At 45.9% G+C, this 19060-nt stretch overlaps 1 protein-coding gene across 4 annotated transcripts in view; it reads left to right on the forward strand.

The window, feature by feature from the left end:
- Window positions 1–266: 266 nt before the first annotated feature.
- Window positions 267–19060, forward strand: part of Pax8 (paired box 8) — a 55039-nt gene continuing 36245 nt past the window's right edge. For all 4 annotated transcript variants that reach the window (XM_029474565.2, XM_029474566.2, XM_021154860.2 and 1 more), the window contains exons 1-2: window positions 267–352; window positions 680–786. In XM_029474565.2, the coding sequence (XP_029330425.1) occupies window positions 762–786 (25 nt within the window). In that variant the 5' untranslated portion in view covers window positions 267–352; window positions 680–761. The remainder of the gene's footprint in view (window positions 353–679; window positions 787–19060) is intronic.

Genomic DNA, 19060 nt, shown 5'->3' on the forward strand with positions numbered 1-19060 from the left:
CAGGCTTTCATCTCCCACTCCCCAGTACTTCCTGGCCTGCTGAGTTAGGATTCTGTGGCCGCCCTCTCTTCCCTCCTCCAGAAACAGAAGCTCCAGCGAATGTTTCTAACTCCTGAGTCCACTCAGCCATGTCCCCCTTGCAAAATCCTCCCCTTCCCTCACCCCCCTGCACCCAGCCAGCCAATCCGAGGCCTGAGAGCCTCGCCAGACACATCTCCCAGGGCCTCGGCGGGATAAAACTGGCTGGCGATGCCAGGTGGATGGGAGCAAACTTCAGAAGGAAGAGACGCCTGGGCCTTGGGCACCCTCAGGGGCAGACCCAGGCAGAAAGGGCCTGAGGCCAGCCGGCCAGGTATGTCACCTAGGGGCTAGAAGGGAGCTGGTCGGGAAACAGCTGGGTAAGAAAGGAGATGGTCCTAAGAAGACTAGCAGCCTTTTTCCTCTCAAGTTAAGTGGGATGAGGCAGGATCTATGGAGGGACAGGGCTGGAGTTTGGGGCTTCCTTGGTGCACCCCTAACCGTGGATCCTCCCAACAGGCACATTTGCTAGGCCAGGCTGAGGTTGGCCTCACTTCACCTCACTCTGGACACTCAGTGGGAGTCAAAAGACCTGGCTTGGGGAGGGGATGTGGGTTTGAGGCCTCGATTCTCATGCCCTTCGCCCTGGGTCTATATGCAGGGTAGCTGCGTGGCAGCCCGAGCTGCCAGGACCTGCGTAGGAAAGCTGCGAGTGTCCCTCAGTCTGTGAGCGACTCCCGGCGATGCCTCACAACTCGATCAGATCCGGTAAGGACCGCGGAGGGGTCAGGACCCCCGAGCCCTCTCGCCACCCGTGCATTGCTGTGCTGTGTGCGCTTGGGCGGGTAGGGTGAGAGAACTCTAAGCTGGCAGGACCCACCTGTGTGGGGACATAGTTGGGGGTGCCTAGGGCCTGGATCTCCATTGCCTCGCTGCTCTCCAGTTCTTGGGTCCCCCTCTGTTCGACTGAGCTGTCCTTTTCCGGCCTTGGCTTCTGAGAACTACAGGAAGCAGTGAGGGATTATTTGTGGGGTCACAGGGCTGTCCTTTTGCACCCCCAAACATTTTGCACAGTCTATTAGGGTGAACATCTTGTACGCTCACGGGCCTTAGGCCAAGTAGATTCTAGACTTGCCGCGACCAGAGACCAGAGATCTCTGGGTGCTCTTAGTTCTTCCCAGGACTCCCCTACGGCTCCATATACCGCCCTCCACCTCCTTTCATCTCTACCCAAGGGAAAAGGAGTCTGGGGTCTGTGGATCTGGGGATGTGGGATCGGTGGCGCACTAGATTCTTTCCTACCTGGTTTGAGCCAGGCGGGGGCCCAAGATCAGGGCTTCCACTAGCACAGATTAGTCGCGAAAAGATCCCCATTTTCCTCCCCACCTGCGCCCCAGCTCTGGGCCTTCAGAGCTCCTGAGCTTCCTGCAGCGGTGCCCGATCTGCTCACTCGCGGCCCGGGCCGGGGTGTACCGAGGGAAGGACTTCTAGAGTGCGAGTGCGGCGGACGCCCGCCACAAAGTCGCACGGTCAGGGAGGACAGCGGGCGGAGGCGCGCCTCGGCCTGCCGGTGATGGATGGAGCCAGGTCGGGCGCGAGGAAAGCGATTTATGGGGCCAGGGCGCATCGTGATCGATTTGGGCCGGCCGAGTGAGAGGAAATCAATATTTCAGATGAATTCTCTGCAAATATGAAGTCGCGCTTAGCAAACGGGACATTTGTTATAATAAGGAGGGTCGGATCCCGCGCGCCGCTTGGCTGAGATCTCTATTTAGCCTCCAGGGTCGGACTGTGTGGAGCAGTCTCCGTTTGGAGGGCCCACACCGCACTGGAAGGGACACCGGCAATCCCCCTACCCTCAAGGGCGCGGAAAGGTTTCCTAACCATTTCTCTGTAAAGAAGTGGTAAAGCAGTGGGGGGTTCAGCAGGATGCTCACTCCCCAGGAAAGTGGAATCCCAGCGGTCTTAGCTCCTGGCTGACTTGGGGCTTTAGGGACTGCGACGTGGAGAAGTCCCAGCTCTTCCCTGGTGCCACCAATGAAGCTGCCCGGTACTCCTGTTCTGGCAGGTCCTAGCGCGCCCCTGTGCCACTTTCTAAGGGCAGGGCAAATTTTTAGCCCTTTAGTCAAACTAGCACATGCATCGCCCGGCCCCAGGAGCTGGGAGGTTTTCCAGTGAGGTCCATAACTTCCCTAGCTAGGCTCCCTTCGTCCCCAACCTCCCCCCCACCCCCGGTGTTACTCTGCTTTGACCTCCTCTTGAGAGGAGTGGGAACTCACAGACCTTAAAATCATGAGAATGAGCGAGATTCTTCTTAAATGCTGCTAAAGAAAAAAAAGAGTGTCAGAATTTCTCCTGACTGGCTTGTTTTCGTTCTAAAAACACTCATTAGAATAATAAAAAATAAAAGACTAAAGGCACAGTGTACTTATATTCTTAATCAACAACTGCCCCAGTTGCTGAAAGAAAGGCACTTTTTCCTACCAGCTCGGACGAGATCACTCTTGGGGTTGAGTGGCTCCTCGGCTGTCTCCTGCCCTGCCAGGTAATTTTCTGTCTGAAGAAGCTGAAGGAGTCTCTTCTCCCTCCTCCTAACAAAAGAAGAAATAAAACCGCAAAAGAGGAGAAGAGGGACTTTCTACATCCATACACTGATTTTAAAAAGGATGAAAATACCTAAAGGAATCCCTATAGTTCAAATCTGTCCCGCATTTCTCTCCTGGTCCCTGTGTTGAGCTGGAGATGCTCTGACTTTCTATTTATTTGATGCCCTGTCCCATATTTAGAGAGGAATTCGTAGCTAGCCCCTCTTGGTTTTTTGTTTGTTTGTTTGTTGTTGTTGTTTTGAAAACCCATTCTTTGAGTTCACAGACTGGTCCACAAGTCCGTTGTCATCCCAATTTCTGTAGTGATGCCACATGGAGTGTGCGGGTGTAAGTTTTCTGTGGCGCATATACCAGAGTGTCCTCTCGGGTTTTCGCCAAAGCCAGGCCGCCTAGTATCCCCTGGTACAGCCATCCCAGCCGCCCCAGCAAAAGTTTCCTTTGCACTGGGGCCTGGGCGGAGGCAGCTCACCCTTCACCTTCCAACCTTCCACCCATCCCCGGGTTAATCTAGTCTTGTAGAAAGGTCTGAACATCTTTACAGCTTTATTCTCAAGAATGGTTCGTGTTTGAGTGAATTATTTTGACATCTGTAGGTCAGCGTTGGGCTGAGCGGTCTGTAAACCAGCAGATTTTTTTTTTTTTTTTTTGTTGCACCGGGGACAAACTTCTCTAAAAGCAGAAATTTAAAAAAAATTTTTTTTAAAGATGCGTGAGAATTTATTGGTGCCACTTAAATATTAAAATGTAAATAATACTGTTTCTATGACGAAGAGAGTATGGCAAAAAGCAAGCAGATTGTCATTAACAGTAACACTGAAAAACCTGCGGAGAACCTGTCTCTCCATACATTCTGAAAAACCTGTCATTCTAGCAGCCGATGAGAAGATCAAAGAACGCATTTGATTTGCCTGCCATCAAACACCTAAAACCGGGTGCCTCCTGAGAAAGAGGGGGAAGTTCAGCTGGAAAAGATCTATTTCTTGCCAGGTTCCTTGCTCGGCTTTGAGGGGTTGAGGAGGAGAGGCTCTTGGGAGGCGAACTGGTGTCCAGAAATATAAAGAGGTATTGGGGTTCCTCAATTCATCTTTGTTTCAGGACAGTCTCTCTTCCCACCGTCTGCAAGTTAATTAGGAGATAATTTAGTTGCCTTGTGAATTAGTTTTAAGATAAGTATCTTTTCAGGCGTTGTCACTTTAATTGCCCCGCTGATTGATAAGAAGTAATTATTTCTAATTGACACTTTTTTGATGTCTATTGGAAGCATTTATTTGAGACCTTTTTAAAATAAAAGGAAAGTTAATTAATTTTATCAATCTATATCCAAAAGGACTTTGCCATTTTTTTTTCTGAACAGAACAAAGGAAATAAATGAAACAAAATAAAAAATCAATACCATGGAATTTTAATTATTAAGAATTATTTTGGTTCAAAGGAGATCATCTAATACTACAGCAAATCAAAACATTTTATGACAGCCCCAAATCTCCAACTTCAGCAAGTGTATCTATTTAGGGCACACACTTTCCATGAATATATTCATTAGCCTGTTCTGCATCCACTTCATTTGGGTCAGGTTCCCTCTGCTTGGTAGTTGTGGGTTTGCTGTTGTTGTTGTTGCTGTTGTTGTTGTTTTGTAAAATCAATGAAACTTGGAATGCTCTGAACAGATAAAATCAGTTTTTTTTTCTGTTGTTGTTAAGAGCCAATTTAAGTATGATTTACTATCAGTCGTTCTTGCTCTCTGTAACTGTTGACGGAGCTGGGTGTAAAGGTGAAACTTTACTTATGGTGGGTGACAATGCTTTCTCATACCTAAACCTTTGGAGTAAACAGTTTATTTATTGACCATCAGACTATTTTACTGTGAGAGAGAAAGAGGCAGGAAAGAAGAAAAGGAAATGAAAGTGAAAAGAAAAGGGGATGGGGTGGAGGGGAGGAGAAGGGGAGAATAGTACAGCAGTTACCTGGGAAAGAAGGGGATGGGGGGGGATAGAAGTTCCGCATTTACTCAGAAAAGAAGGGGATGGGAGCAGAGGGGAGGAGGAGGCTAGGGAAGAAGGCATTTGCTTGGGAAAGAAGGCAGCCCAGTGCGGTGGGGGTCTAGGATCTTTGAGTTAAAAAAATGGAAATCCTAATTTCAGAACACATTCTTTTGAACATGACATCTCCACCACAGCCCCTGAGCCATCCCGTGACACCAGCTTAAGTTCCCCTTTTTCTTAAAAAGAAGCAAACTCTGGGAAGCCAACCTGTTAGGATGCTGGGCATCTAGTTATCAAAGTTTTCATTTGAAAAAAAAATCTATGAAAAGAAATCAGTAAAATATAGCCTGTTTTCTAGGGAAATACAAAAAGATTGGATGCTGTTTTTATTTTGTTCTTAAAGCCCCATCTGTTTGGCTACGAGCACATCTCATGGGCACACTTGTGACTTATTGACATAAGAAGATATTCCTGAATAAACCCAACACACTCTTTCCCTTCCTTCCTCCCTCCCCCTCACACACACACACACACACACACCACTCGTGCGCAAACACACATGCACACACAATTGTGCACTTCAGGAAGAGAGGAACTGATTATAATCATGTAAAATATGCTCATGTCAAGTTAACTTCAGCCAGTATCTTTTTCAATAATTTATATAAAAAAATCAAATCTTGTCTACTTTTAATTCCGTTTTTCCAAGATTATGTCTAGCTGCAAGAATGAGGAAATGTTTCAAATGAAAATGAAATCTACAACGTTCAAACAGCAGATAATATCACATACCAACCCTACTATTAGTGAAACTGGAAAAATATATAAATAATGCAAAAAAAATCAGCCAGGGAGAGTTTAGTAATGGAAAATTCCCGTGCAATTAAATGAAACAGTAATTTAGTGGAGATATGCTTGAATGGATTAGCATTTATTAATTGGCTTTCATAAAAACAATGTGTGTGTGCGTTCACACATGCACACACACAAGGTAGTGTAGAAATTATAGATTCCCTGCAGGAAAAGTTGCTCAAATGTTCATATCAAATTATGTCCTTATCACATTTTCTCTTTTGTGTGTGTGAAAAATTTCAGTTCTTTTGCTGGCAAGTTTCACCTGCACATACAGAGCTTGCAGTACACAGAGCACATAGAGAGCTTGTAGTAAGGGGAACGAAGCTGCTCACCCTCTTTTTATTAGTACATTTCTAAACATGAAACCATGTGTAGTTGATTTCACTTTGCTTAGGGACATGGGAACCAGGTCTAAAAAGGTGACCTGCCTACTGAGGTGGGGGTGGGGCTGAGGGTGGGATAGCTAACCAAGGTAGAGAAGGTCGCTTTGTGGTTTTGGTCCTCACCCAGACTGCCTGAGCATCCTCCCTGGCTCTCAGGCAGGAACAATAATTTGTAATATCAAGGAGTTTGCCAGTGTTGACTGGCACAGTGTTTACTTTCTTTCTTTCACCAGTTGCTCTGTCTTCATTCAGGGCTGAGCATTTTAAAGCCACTCAGTCCAAGGAAGGCTGGAGCTCTCAGCTGAGCTTTGAGGCTTTGAGTTTTGAGAATCTGAGAATAAGAGAGCCAAAAGAAAGGACACACACACACACACACACACACACACACACACACACACACACACGTTGGGGTGAGAGAGAGGGAGGGAGGGAGAGAGGGAGAGAGAGAGAGAGAGAGAGAGAGAGAGTGTGTTTTAAAAGGAGGAAGCAGGGAATGAATCCCTATTCAAGGCTGAGGAATATTTTGCCCTTAGTTGATACACTGGTCTAAGCTTCCCCACCTGAGCTCTGAGCGTCTCCTTCCTTCAGAGGTAGAACTTCAGGGTCTAAAGCATGTACCCCACATACCACGGATGTTTCTTTCTGGAGTCAGGTGGTAATGCCTTACTTAACCCAGGTTCCTTTGGGAGAAGGGAGTCTAAAGCATACAAAACTGTTCAAAGGCTGTTTCTAAGGCAATGCTAGATGGGTCATCTTGAGGTGAAAAGTACAAAGAGCAGCTGTCCGAGGGTTCTGGGATCTGGAAAGCTGAGCCAATCCCATCTTACTCAGCCCACTAGAGCAATCCTGGAATGGACTACCTGAAGCCAAGCAGGTGGGAGGAGGCTTTAAACCTTTTGGTTTTTTTTAATCTGCACTAACTTTCAAGTACATCTGTGAGGAGAGATGATTATTTTTTCATGTACACAAGCTAGTAGGCCTTCTTGACTTTCCAAAAGCCCTTCAGTCCACTCCCATGGCTTCATAGGGACCTGAAAATAAAATTTTTATCTTACAGAGGTCAGAAAACAAAATTTTTTCATGTCAAGGTATTTGGGTAAACTGTCCATTCATGTCACTGAGCACCAGCTTTGCCTGGACTGAAGATCCTGAATGATCTGGGTGGAAACCAGCAAGCATCTTTGTTCCAAGATAATGGTAGAGAAGTTCAGGTGTTCCTCAGGAACTCTCAGGTTAATTTCTAAGGATCTTACTCCATAATCCCCAGTGGCATGTAAGATGCCAAGTATGTCTAGGCCTGTCCTTGCCTCCCTAACCCTCCCCTGTCCAGCAATGCTGCTTTTAGGGCCAAAGAAGAACCAGACCCAAGAGCCAAGCTCACCCTGGCACTTCCTGCCAGGAAGCTGAGATTCTCATCTCTGAGGGCTGTTATAGGTGTGGTATTGTACTGCCAGCAGGCACATCCATCACTTAACTCTCCGGACTTGGCCTGACTGGCATGCATGGATGTTTCTATAGAAATGAAAGGAATTCAGCCAAAGAGGCAAACCTCAATCACTCCCTTTCCACCCTAAATGGAGCTCATCAGAACTCAGTAGTACTAGATGGATGGTTCACACTTGCACACTTGATAGAAACTCAACCAGCAGGCTGAGTAAGAAGGCTGCAGTGCCTGTGCCCGCGGGCACTGCTAGAGCCTTCACTCTGTCAGCTTGTTCTCCTCATCCCCCAGTCTCTAGGAATTAAATAAAATGTGTTTGTCTGCAGCATGGTTGTATGTCTTTCCATTTGTGAAGAGAGGCCAGTGTTTTATTTCTCTGGGCATCTCTTGAGAGTTGCTGTAGGGAGAAGGAGGTATCAAACATTAGCCAATACAAAGGGAGGGGCCTTTAAAAACATTTCTCCAAAACTATCACCACACCTCCATCCATACCAGAAGAAGTGCCATCCTTTGGCACCTTAGAAAGTTCAAAACTCACAGAAAAGTTAATTCCCTTCCTTGGCATCTCAAAACCACATTTAGTCTGAGTGCTTGGGTTTATTTCAGAAATAACAAGCAAGTGCATGGAATAGAAATAGCTTTGGTGTATCCAGGAAGGCTTCCCTATTTTGCCAGGGGCCAGTACTAGCTATCCAATCTCCTGGTCATGTAAAAGCCAGGGGTGGTGGAGGTGCTGGGATGCTGGGTGCCTGGACACTGGGCTCTAGAATGCTGGGTGCCAGGCACTTTCTCCAAGTTTAGTTTTTCTTCCTCTGCAGCTTCCTCAGGGTCTGACTCTCAGGGGATCAAAGCCAGACTTCAGCTCCTTTGAAGCCTCTACAGAGGTTCCCTTATAAGTCAGCTCAAAATGGGGTTCATTTTAGGGTCCTCATTTAGCTGCTGAGCTGGCTATGAAAAAACATAGTGAGGGTTTGGCTTAAGCAGAGAAACTGAAAGAAAGTATATCCTCCATTTTTTAGCTCCTACCCTTTCTCTCCCCCTCTCTCCTCCTCCCACCCACTCTTACTGTCTTCAGCCACAATGAAGGGTTTTCTCTTTTTCACTTGTTTTTCTAAGTGGCCTTGGAGTGACCTGGCAGTTAGTGTTAATTACTCTGCTGGGACATATTGTCACTGTCAGAATAGGACAGGAGACTGGTCTGGCTGAATGATGCATCTAAGAAGGAAATGGCTTAATCTGCTGTCATCCTGTGAATTGTGTGTTTGGACACACCCAGCCTCTGTTTGTGTTGTAATTTTTATTTTTAGTGTCCCTAACATCTGAGGAAGACCAGCAGAACTATTATCCCTGGGATAAGCTCAGGGCCTGAGAGGTGTCAAGAGGGTGAGGGACTTCCAAAATGGCTGTGAAGCCAGTGTTATATCCCAGCATGGACCACCAAAGACCCTGTTCTGCAAGCAGAAGGAGGGGGCTAAGCCCTGGAAGCTTTGTTCTTGACCTGGGGCTGGTTGTTGTTTTCTGTCTGTGTGACCTTAGACAAGTCAGTTGTCTCTTTGGGGTTGATTATTTTATCTGTATGAACTGTGGGATACTCCAGGGCTTCTAGAAAACAGTGTATGTAAAACTAGTGTCCAAATGAATATACATCTATATATTTTCAAAAGAAATTATTATCCTCACTATGGCACTTAGTGGCTACTCAAGATCTTTCTCTCTCTCTCTCTCTCTCTCTCTCTCTCTTTCTTTCTTTCTTTCTTTCTTTCTTTCTTTCTTCCTTCCTTCCTTCCTTCCTTCCTTCCTTCCTTCCTTCCTTTCTCTCTCTCTCTCTCTTTCTTTCCTTCTTTCCTTCTTTCTCTTTTACTTTATGTTTTAAGGGACTTAAGTAGCCCAGGTAACAGAGGATAGCATAAACTTCTCTATCTCTTGCCTCTACTTCCTGAATGTTAAAACTGTAACCATGATCCTGAATTATAAGGTGCTGGGGATCAAACCTGAGGATTCCTGCATGCCAGGCAAACATTCTAAAACTAGAACTGTATCATTAGCCTAGTTTTAAAAAAAACAACAACAAAAAACAACAAAACAAAACAACAACAACAACAAAAACTCTTCCATATTATGGTCACCAGGGGATGGAGTATCCAGGACACATTTCCAGATATCCTATTGTCTCAGAAGATTATCCAGAGCTGAAACTTTGTTTTTTGTAGATTTAGGAGAGACCTTTTCATATTGCAAGTAGACAAAGCTCATCCCACAGCTGCTGAGATAAGTAAAAGAAAACTTGGGAAATGTCCACTAAGGTCCCCACAGTCACTGTGAGCTGTTAGACTGTCCTAGCTAAAAACCTATTTCACAACAGAACCCAGTAGTAGCAGGAACAGTAAGCTTTTAATAGAATGAATGTGGACTTTAGGTCGGAATCCAGAACATTCAAGGGCAGTGGTTTTCAACCTGTGGGTCCCAACCCCTTCGGAAAACCCCTGTCTCCAAAAATATTTGCATTACAATTCATAGCAGTAGAAAAATTACAGTTATGAAGTAGCAACACAAGTAATTTTATGGTTGGGGGTCACCACAACATGAGGGACTGTGTTAAAGGGTCGCAGCATGAGGAAGGTGGAGAACAGCTGCTGTAGGACTTAATGAATCTGCCAGAGCGCTCTTGTGGGTTTGCAGTTGCACTGTGTATGCAGCTAAGACAGGACATGTAAACACTTGCCATAGAAATTCGTTTTTAAATTCAGATCCATACCACTTAGTTTTTACCAGTGAAAAATCACCGGTTTTCTGATTTCTTCTCTTCTTTCCCTCTCTCCTTCTCTCTTTACCCCTGTCTTCCATTTCCCTGCTTTGTGTACTAATAACTCAGTATCAGCCTGATGGCAAAGCCTGGTTGACATTTCAGTCGTGGTAACTGAGCACTAATTGCAGACTTCAGCTCAGCTTTGCTCCTTCATCCTAATGCTGACTTGATTCTTGAGAAGTCTCAAAATGGAGGTGGCCATTGTGGGTGACCTCTCCATACTCACAGACTCATCTTAACATGAGTGTCTGTTTTGATTCTGAGGTAGAAGCAAGGGGGAGACTGTAGGCAAGAAACAATGCTAGAGTCAATCTAGAAGCAGCTGGAATCTGAGAGGCAGTAGTTTATTTCAGCTTAACTAGCCTACATGAAGTGCCACCTACCATATTCAGGGCACCACGCCAGGGATGCTAACACTTGTGGCCAGAACAAAAAAAGGTGAGTGGCTGGGCTTCCATCATGAAGAGTTGAGAGGCACCAGCTCAGGGCAGGAAAGTGGATTCCTGTGTATCCTTTTAAAGGGACCAGACCCAGAGTAACAGCACTGGCAATGAGCGGACAAAACAGTTCCGGGGCAGGATGAAGACAAACACAGACAGACAGGTCATTTGGGAGCACCAGGAAGCTGAGGTCATTTGCCTTGAACCGCTACTAGAAAGAAACCACATCATCATGGCTGACATATAAACCTCCTGTGGCCATCTGTGGTCTGGTGGATCCTAGAAGCATTCTGCTCCAGAGAGATATCCTGGGATTCTGGATAGGAACGGCAATCTCCTGGAGATTCATCTCCATATGGCTGGACAACTCAAAATGAGGCAGAATTATAGGTGTCAGTATCATGAACAGATGCACATTTCTGCAGAGCTGAAATGCTAGGCTCCATCAGATGGAAGGGGTCCTCTGCCTGGGAATACCCGAGGCTCAGCAGCACATCAGCGCCAGCCCAGGATGTACTGTTTGGATTCCATCTCTCTAGGAGTTGTTCTCTGTATCATGCAGTGTAGACACAATTGTCTCAGCCTTTCACTGTTTGCAGACTACTTTTTTCTGTTTGTCGATCTGCCCCACATAGACAGCATCCACCTTGAGCCCAGAGAACCTAAGGTTCCCGTTGGTAGAGGATTAAAAGGGGGTCTTGAAAGGCTGCCTTTAGGATCATGCACGCCCAGCTCTGAAGCTCTTCTGACTGTTTATACTGTGTGAGTTCAGGAGCTGTTGATTTTGTCAGTGGTTGGGACTCACTGGTCCTGCCTCAAAGCGTTGATGTCATGTGTGTGAAGCGCTTGCTGCCTGTATCGGAACTATTCTCAGCAGACCCACCCATCTCTTGTAAAGTTTTCTACCTTTTCCTCTTCCTCGTTTTCTCAAGAAATCTTACTGCTGTGATTTTATGGCTGTTTGTAGTCTACTTGCATAGGGGTATTTATCTTTATAGCTCCTATACTCTAGGCTTGAGCTATGTATGGGTCTGTCAGGATACTCAAACACAAACACCAAGAGCCTCTTCGTATTTAATAACACTAAATAGTCTAACTGTCCCAGAAGTGTTAAGGTCAAGGGGAGTCGCAGATGAGGCCCTGTCATCACACCGTACTGACAGGAGACTGGGAGTTTGCACATCTGGATCCAGGTCTTGCAGTTCTGTGTTAGACCAGGGACGTCTTCTTAAAAACCAGAGCTTTCTCAGTCACTTTGTGGTACATCCCAAAGTGTGGGGAGGGTAGATTAAGAAGCTCTAAGATGAGAGAGAGAGAGAGAGAGAGAGAGAGAGAGAGAGAGAGAGAGAGAGAGAGAGAGAGATGTCTGTGGTCTTTTCTGAATGTGCAGGATTTAGAAAATGGAAGAAAAGGCCTCCTTCACAGGCTAAAGTCCACTGAGAGCTGCTGCTGAGACACACCTAGATGCACACACATCAACACACACGCACACACACACACACACACACATGGCTGAAACTAGAGAGAAGTATAAAGGTTCTTGTGAGCTCATGCAAGAGCATGGCCAGTTCTGAGAATGAGTGAGTGGCTTCTTAAATTTTATAGTCTGGACACCTGGCCATTTTCAGTTTAGTTCTCTATCTCATACATATACCACATATACTGGCAGACATAAGTTTGCATACACTACCTTCTTACACTCATAAACACACTGGGAATAAAGCTTTCACTGCTTTGAAATTGCCCTGGAACTAGAGGTGATAAATGGGAAGAGAAGCCCCTCTGTTCCCAGAGACTCCTAGAGACTCAGGTAGGAAGTTACAGGTGTGACTGGTTGAATCCACAGTTGCAAGAAAGTGATAATAGACCTAGTGGGGATGTAGAAACCAAGCTCCCTGGGTCTCTGCTCCAGATTGTGAGATCATTTTTGAATGGGGAAACAGCCCATACCATCTTGGTTTTGTAGCGTATGGTTTCAGATCTGAATAAGGGAATATGCTGTATCCAGCCATGCCCTGTTTCCCTGACCCCAGGACCTTATAAAATCAAAGAACATGGATGGTCATGGAGGTTCATTAGACATTCTTGGGTCCAGCATTGTTCTCATAAGCTGAGGCACAGGGACAGGTGATCATTTGCTAGTAGCTGCGTCAAATATTACTGGGTCCCTGGAGGTCATGGTGGATCTTCCTTGAGCTGGGTAGTTACTAGTGGCAATTTTAAGGACTTATTCCTCCCAGAGTTCAGCCTTTTGTATCCTGAGGATGAGACATTGAGGGCACATTATTCAGGCAGGACCCACTGCTCAGAAGACAATGCCATCCCTCCCATTCTGCTCTGCTTTAGAATTTTGGAGCAATTCTTCTCCTTGGGGCCTTTGGCATCTGTCCCAAGCTACCTCCAATCTTACACAGGTGTCTATTGGCCAAAACCTGAAGGGAACAGGGAGAGTTGACAAAACCCATGAATATATGAAGCCATGCTTGTTTCAACACCCACAAGAATGGTGTTTATGGTTATTGTAAACAATATGGTTTATTCAGTGACCAAATAGTTACCAATCTCAAAAGTCTGTGATTCTCAAACACCATTGTCTTGTAGGTGAGCAGAGGTGCACAGCCATACAGCAAAGTCTGAAGTGCTAGTAGGAAACAGGGCATTTATAGACAAAATGCCTTCAAGTTGATGCTGTAAGCTTTTCTACTTATGACCTTCTATGTCTGCTCTTTGGGACCCAGGACCTAGGATCTGATTCGGTAGTCCATTAAACTCACTGCTCCAAGATGTTTGTTGCAGAGCAATCTGACCATTCTGGCCTAATAATACATGTCAGAAAGGCTGGTATTGCTGCAAAGGGGCACTGTCTGATGTCCACACAGACATGCTTCTCTAGTAACATGAAATAATGGGATCACATGCCTTCCTCCATCAGAGGGCATCTCTCAGATTTGATTTAACTTTTCCTAATTGTGCCTCTTCTTTCCACATACATGATATAGTTCATGTATGTTCATGTATGTTGGACACTTATGGCACCCAGATGCTTTGAAGCAGTGTGGTGGCTAGTGGAGCAGGCATCCCATTGCTCAGCTTTCCAGGCATGCACACACTCAACTATTATTATATCTGTCCAAGCTGCTGTGGTCTCATTTTCTCATCTCCCTTGGTAAATACCTGTTTTAGCTTCCTTTCCCTTAACTGTGATAAAATATCCTGATGAAAGCAACTTAAAGGAGAAAGGGTTTGTTTGCCTCACATTCTATTGCAGGGAGATCAAGGTGGCCGTTGCTTGATGCTGTAAGTCACATGACACTCACAGGCAAGAGCAAAGAGCGATGAACGCCTGTTACTATGTAGCCTACATTCTCTACTCATACAATCCAGAATCCAGGCAATGGTGCCACTTGTACTGGGTGGGTGTTCCCACCTCAATTAGTGTAATCAAGATACTGGAATCCTTTCACAAACACAAGGCCACTGTGCTAGACATTCCTTATTGAAGCTCTCTTCCCAAGTGATTCTGCATTGTGTCAAGTTGACAAATTCAAACTGATCGTCACAATTCCCGAGGTTAGGACGCCTCTCCTCGAGATTTCCTCTGAAGGTCTTGCTATCCCTGAAGATAACCGTCTAGAAACCCATAGATATGGTTTCTTTTGCTACCCTCTGTAATGCACACATTTCTCTGGGAAGGCTCCTAGTCCCAGCCCTCCATTCTCCCATAGTGGCCTCTCACTGGCTCATTTCTCTGCCAGTTCTTATAAAAGCATCTCCACGCCTCTTCACTCTCTAACTCTGACTCCTTTTCCCTCTGCATTGTTCCCTCGGCCGCCCATGGCAAGCTTGCATCCATCAGCATCATCTGTTGGTTGCCTTTACCTGATTTTTATATTCCCTGGCTAAGCAAGTCCTAGGTTTTAATTCTAAATTATTTTAAGCAGGATTAGCATTAACTGGTCAGTTAAATAAGTAAATACTTACTACTAAGCCCTTCAGTGTGGTGGGCAATGAAGTTGGGCTTAATGGCCCTTGCTGGGTCAGGACAAAGCTATGGGGAACAGCAACAGCAGCAGGCCTCATCCTTTCCATGAAGCATTGGGGACAGAGAGTCTCAGGGCCACCACAGGCAATATTCTTAAGCCTGGTTACCTCTGCCATTATGCTGACATTCCAGAGGCAGAAAAGCAAAGTGGACTTTCACCTACAGCCAAAGAAAGGAGAAACTTCAGTCAAAGCAGATGCAAAATGCTAAGCAAGGAGGGAGGGCGGGGCTGTGACTTGTAGGTGTAGCTAAACAAGGAAGGAGGGCGGGGCTTGGGCTTGTGGGTGTAGCTGAGGAAGGGCTGAAGGTGAAGTCTCACTAGGTAGCCCAAGCAGCTGTGGGGGATTCTATGACGTGTGCCCTCCTGAAGGAGCTAGCAATGAGAAGAGGAAAGAGGGATGAGGTCCTGCGAGGCTGTGGGGAACTTAACAAAGCCTGGCTGAGATAGTCGTTCTAGGCCGCTTTCAGACAATCTGCATACAGAGCTTGTGCCTGACCTGTTCGCAGAGCTTCCGTCCTGCCTGGTTGACTTCGTGCTTCTGTGTTTGCCACTTTTCATGTACTTTTTCTTCTCTCTTGCCAGAGTCTGTCAGACTTTGTGATGTTTTTATTGAGGGAACAGCTATGGCAGTAAGTTTTGATAGCTCGATTATTCACATTATCAAAATGTTTTGATTTCTCTCCTCTCCTGGCCCCATTCCAGAAAAAACTTAGCCTGGTGATTTTCCAAAATTATCTCGGATTCTTGTGTGGGCTTCCTTTTAATCCAATCATTAACAGTTTTCTGTTTAAGTCAAGTGCTGTGTGAGTTGAGGACTCCCCAACACTGTTTCTGTACACAAGCCCAGGTTTCAGCAAATTAGTTACTGTTTACAAAACAGGCACGTGTACATTCCCACTTGGGGACCTTTGCCCATTTGGTGCCAGACTCTGGTCACCATCCCACCTCCCACAACCTTGCTCAAGTTCCACCCCTTTCAATGACACTCTCTCAGATACCTGAAAGCTTTAGTGACCATCGAATCTAGCTTCCCTCTCTTCAGGACTCAGCGCCCTCCCTCCCCCATTACTAATATCTTTTAACTTTTTATTATAGTGTCCTCTCTCTGAGATAGATAAAAGTTAAAATCCCTTCAAAGCCCAGTGCATTGTCCAGAATCCTCTGAGGAGTGAGACCCAGTAGGTAACAGCTGTGCGGGTCACTTCTGCTTACTTCACCAATAACATGTTTTATTGTTTGAGTAACTGACTGAAGTTTCTCCAGTGTGAAGCACACCTGATTCTTTCCACATGATATGATGTAATTACATCTCAATTTTCTTTATTATAAATGACAACCAGGACCCTGAAGAAACAAGGAGTGTAGCCTTCTGGAGAACCTGTGGCAGCTACCAAAGATGGCTCTGCCCCAATGGCATGCCTCCCCAGTCCTGGGAATGTCAAATGCTGGGTAACCAGGTTGGACTACAAATCCAACTACAAGTTGCAAACATGGTCAGACATGGGTAGTTCTGACCTAGGGATCAGCCTGGTGGACACAGGCTGCTTGGCCAGATGGCTGGTTAAAGACCAGCACTTCTGTGAGAATAGAGGTTTTCTAGATTCTTGCAAGCTAAGACTAAAAAAAACTAACCAACCAACCAACCAAACAAAAAAACCCTCCAGTTGATACCCAGCACAGAGATGTGTATCAATTGCTAACAAGAATTTTTCAAGAAGCTGCACCCTCCTTCTTTTCCCTCCTCCTCTCCTTCCCCCTCCTCCCTTTTTCCTCCTCCCACGTCCTTCCCTTCCCTTCCCTCCTCTTCCTTCCTCCTTCTCCTCTTCCTGTCTCCTCCCTTTCTCTCTTCCTCATCTTCCTTTTTCCCTCCTCCCTTTTCTCAATCCCTTTCCTTCCATTCTCCTCATCTCTGTGTCCTGTGGACACAGTATGGTCAGACACCTCAGATCCCTGCCTTCTTCACCATGATGGATTATAGCTTCTAACTGTGAGCCAAAATAAACTCTTCTCCTTCTCTGTCTCCTCTCTTTTTCCTCCTCCTCCTCTCTTCTCTTCCTCTTCCTCCTTTGTCCTCACAGCAATTGTGCTCACAGCGATGAAAAAATAAGTAATACAATCCCAAGTATAATGGCATTGCATACTGATAGAACCATTGGAGATGGAGCCTAAGGGCAGTAATTAGCTCATATATGCCCATCCATGCTTGTGTTAGAATAGTGGGTTAGTGTTTCAAGAATGGCTTGCTTATATGATAGCTGTTACAGCCGGAGACTATTCTATGAGTTTGGCAACTTCCATATGTACACTGACAGGGACCCTGTCTAATGCAAAGCACAGGAAGAGAGGCATACTGGGGCTTTGCTGTGCCCTGGTACTCTTCTGTGAATTAAAGAGATCCCACCACAAGAGGGAAGGATTGAAATGAAGAACAGAGTGCTGGCTTGACAGGGAGATATCGTTGGCAGGAGATATGGGTGTCATGTTTAAAGGAGTTTTCCCTCAAGAGTCTTGCTTGAACCTGCCTTGTACTGGAGGGCCCTTTAGAGGGAAGCCACAAGACAGGCAAACATCTCTGAAGAGTATATCAGCCTTCCCATCTGCTGTGTAGCTCAAAACCCACTAAAGAGGCTGGACAAATGGCTCAGCAGTGGAGAGAACTAGCTTCTAGAGGACACAGATTCCATTCCTAAGACCTGCATGATGGCTCACAACCTTCTGTAACTTCAGCTTCAAGGCAAATGTCACCCTCTTCTGGACTCAGCAAGCACAAGGCACACACATGGTGCACAGAAATACCTTCAGGCAAAATCCATCTATAATCCCAGCACTCAGGATGCTGAGACAAGAGGAGTTCAAGGCTGGCCTGAGTCACATAGCAAGACACACACATACCTATACACACTCAGACTAAGCAAGAACAAAACAATAAGCTCCTAGTAGTTTGTGTACTAGTTTTCTAGGGCTTTGGTGACAAAATACACAGGCAAGATGGCATAGACATCATACATTTCTCAGAGTTCTAGAGGCCAGAAATAATTTCAGACCTAGGAAGTCAGAGTTACCTCCAGTGTGTGGGCAATCTCTGCCACCCCTTGGCTCATGCAATCTCCACATTGTTTTCCTGTCTACCTATCCCTTCATCCTACATTATACTTTTGTCTATATCATGGATGTACGAGATTAGGGCCCATCCCAGTGACCTCATTTCAACCTCACTATCTACAAAGATCTCGTTTCCAAATAAAGCCACACTCTGAAACATTGAGGGTTAGGACCTCAGCATATGGGTTTGATGAGTGGGACACATTTCAACTCTTAACAATATAAGCACGATGTGTGGGCTTGCTTGCTCAGCACCCCTTCTCTAACCTCAGCTTCACCTGTAGCTAAGTAGAGTCCTTGTGACACCAAGCACAGGAATCCAGGTTTGAGACTGATGGAGTAGGGTAAATTAATGCCTGTTGTCTAAAATCTTTTTAGACACTAGAGTGGAAGGGATTTCATCCTTGATGCCCAGCACTGAACTTCTTATGAGGGTACAGATTTAAACTAAAAAAGATGGAAACGGCAAGCAAACAAGCTGATTAGAGAAGATACAGTCTTTCAGGGCACTCCTTGGTTCTGAGTACATTCTACCCAAACTCTGGTCTCTCTCTCTCTTCTCTATTGAAACAGCACCAATGATCTCAAAGGGCTTCCAGCAATAGAAAATGAACAAGTCAGAAAACATCAGTTCTGTCCTGGCTCTGCAAGAAAGAGTGTGGACATCAGGTCATCTCTTCTTTGCTGCCAGCTACACTCTGAGTGCCCTGCACAGACACATGTCCCCTTCCACAGAGTGATGGTCACAGTAGCCTACTCCATCGCCATGGAAGCTACACAGGAGCTCTTGTAGTCCTCGATGTACCATTTTTCATCTTACAGCAGCCTCAGAATCACTGTGCTGGTGTGCTATGGAGGGGGTTCAACCTTTTTATTCTTCTGGGGAGCCTTCTGCCCTCAGGCCTCCCACTTTCTTCTGCAACCTTGAGTCAGGCCTTAGAGCAAATAATTCCCTTCAGAATAGTGCCAGGTGGTGGAAACCACAGATGGGAATTTTGTTGAAGATTTTGCTGGGTATGCTGCACTTAGAAAGATGGATCTTCATGTGTTCCTCCCTGTGCAGCACAGAGTGACCACGCCTCCTATGTCCTGCCTTGAGGATCCAATTCCAATCTTCTTTTCTCTCCCTTTCCCTCTCTCCCCCTCCCCCTCTCCCTCTCTCTCCCATCCCCCCTCACCCTCTCCCTTTCCTTCTCTCTCTCCCTCTCCCCCCTCTCTCTCTCTGCCCCCCCACATATACATAGTTTCTAATTGTGTCTCTGATTCTTACTCTAGCCAAAGCATACCCTCTCCTCCTCTCTAAGCTTGTCAATCATATCTTATCTTAGTTAAGAACCAAACAACAAAGAAACCTAGAGCTGCAGAGAAGCAGCGGTGGTTTAGT

Source organism: Mus caroli, unplaced genomic scaffold (assembly GCF_978045245.1).
Source record: "Mus caroli unplaced genomic scaffold, Mus_caroli_1 scaffold_2, whole genome shotgun sequence".
NCBI classification, from domain to species: Eukaryota; Metazoa; Chordata; class Mammalia; order Rodentia; family Muridae; genus Mus; species Mus caroli.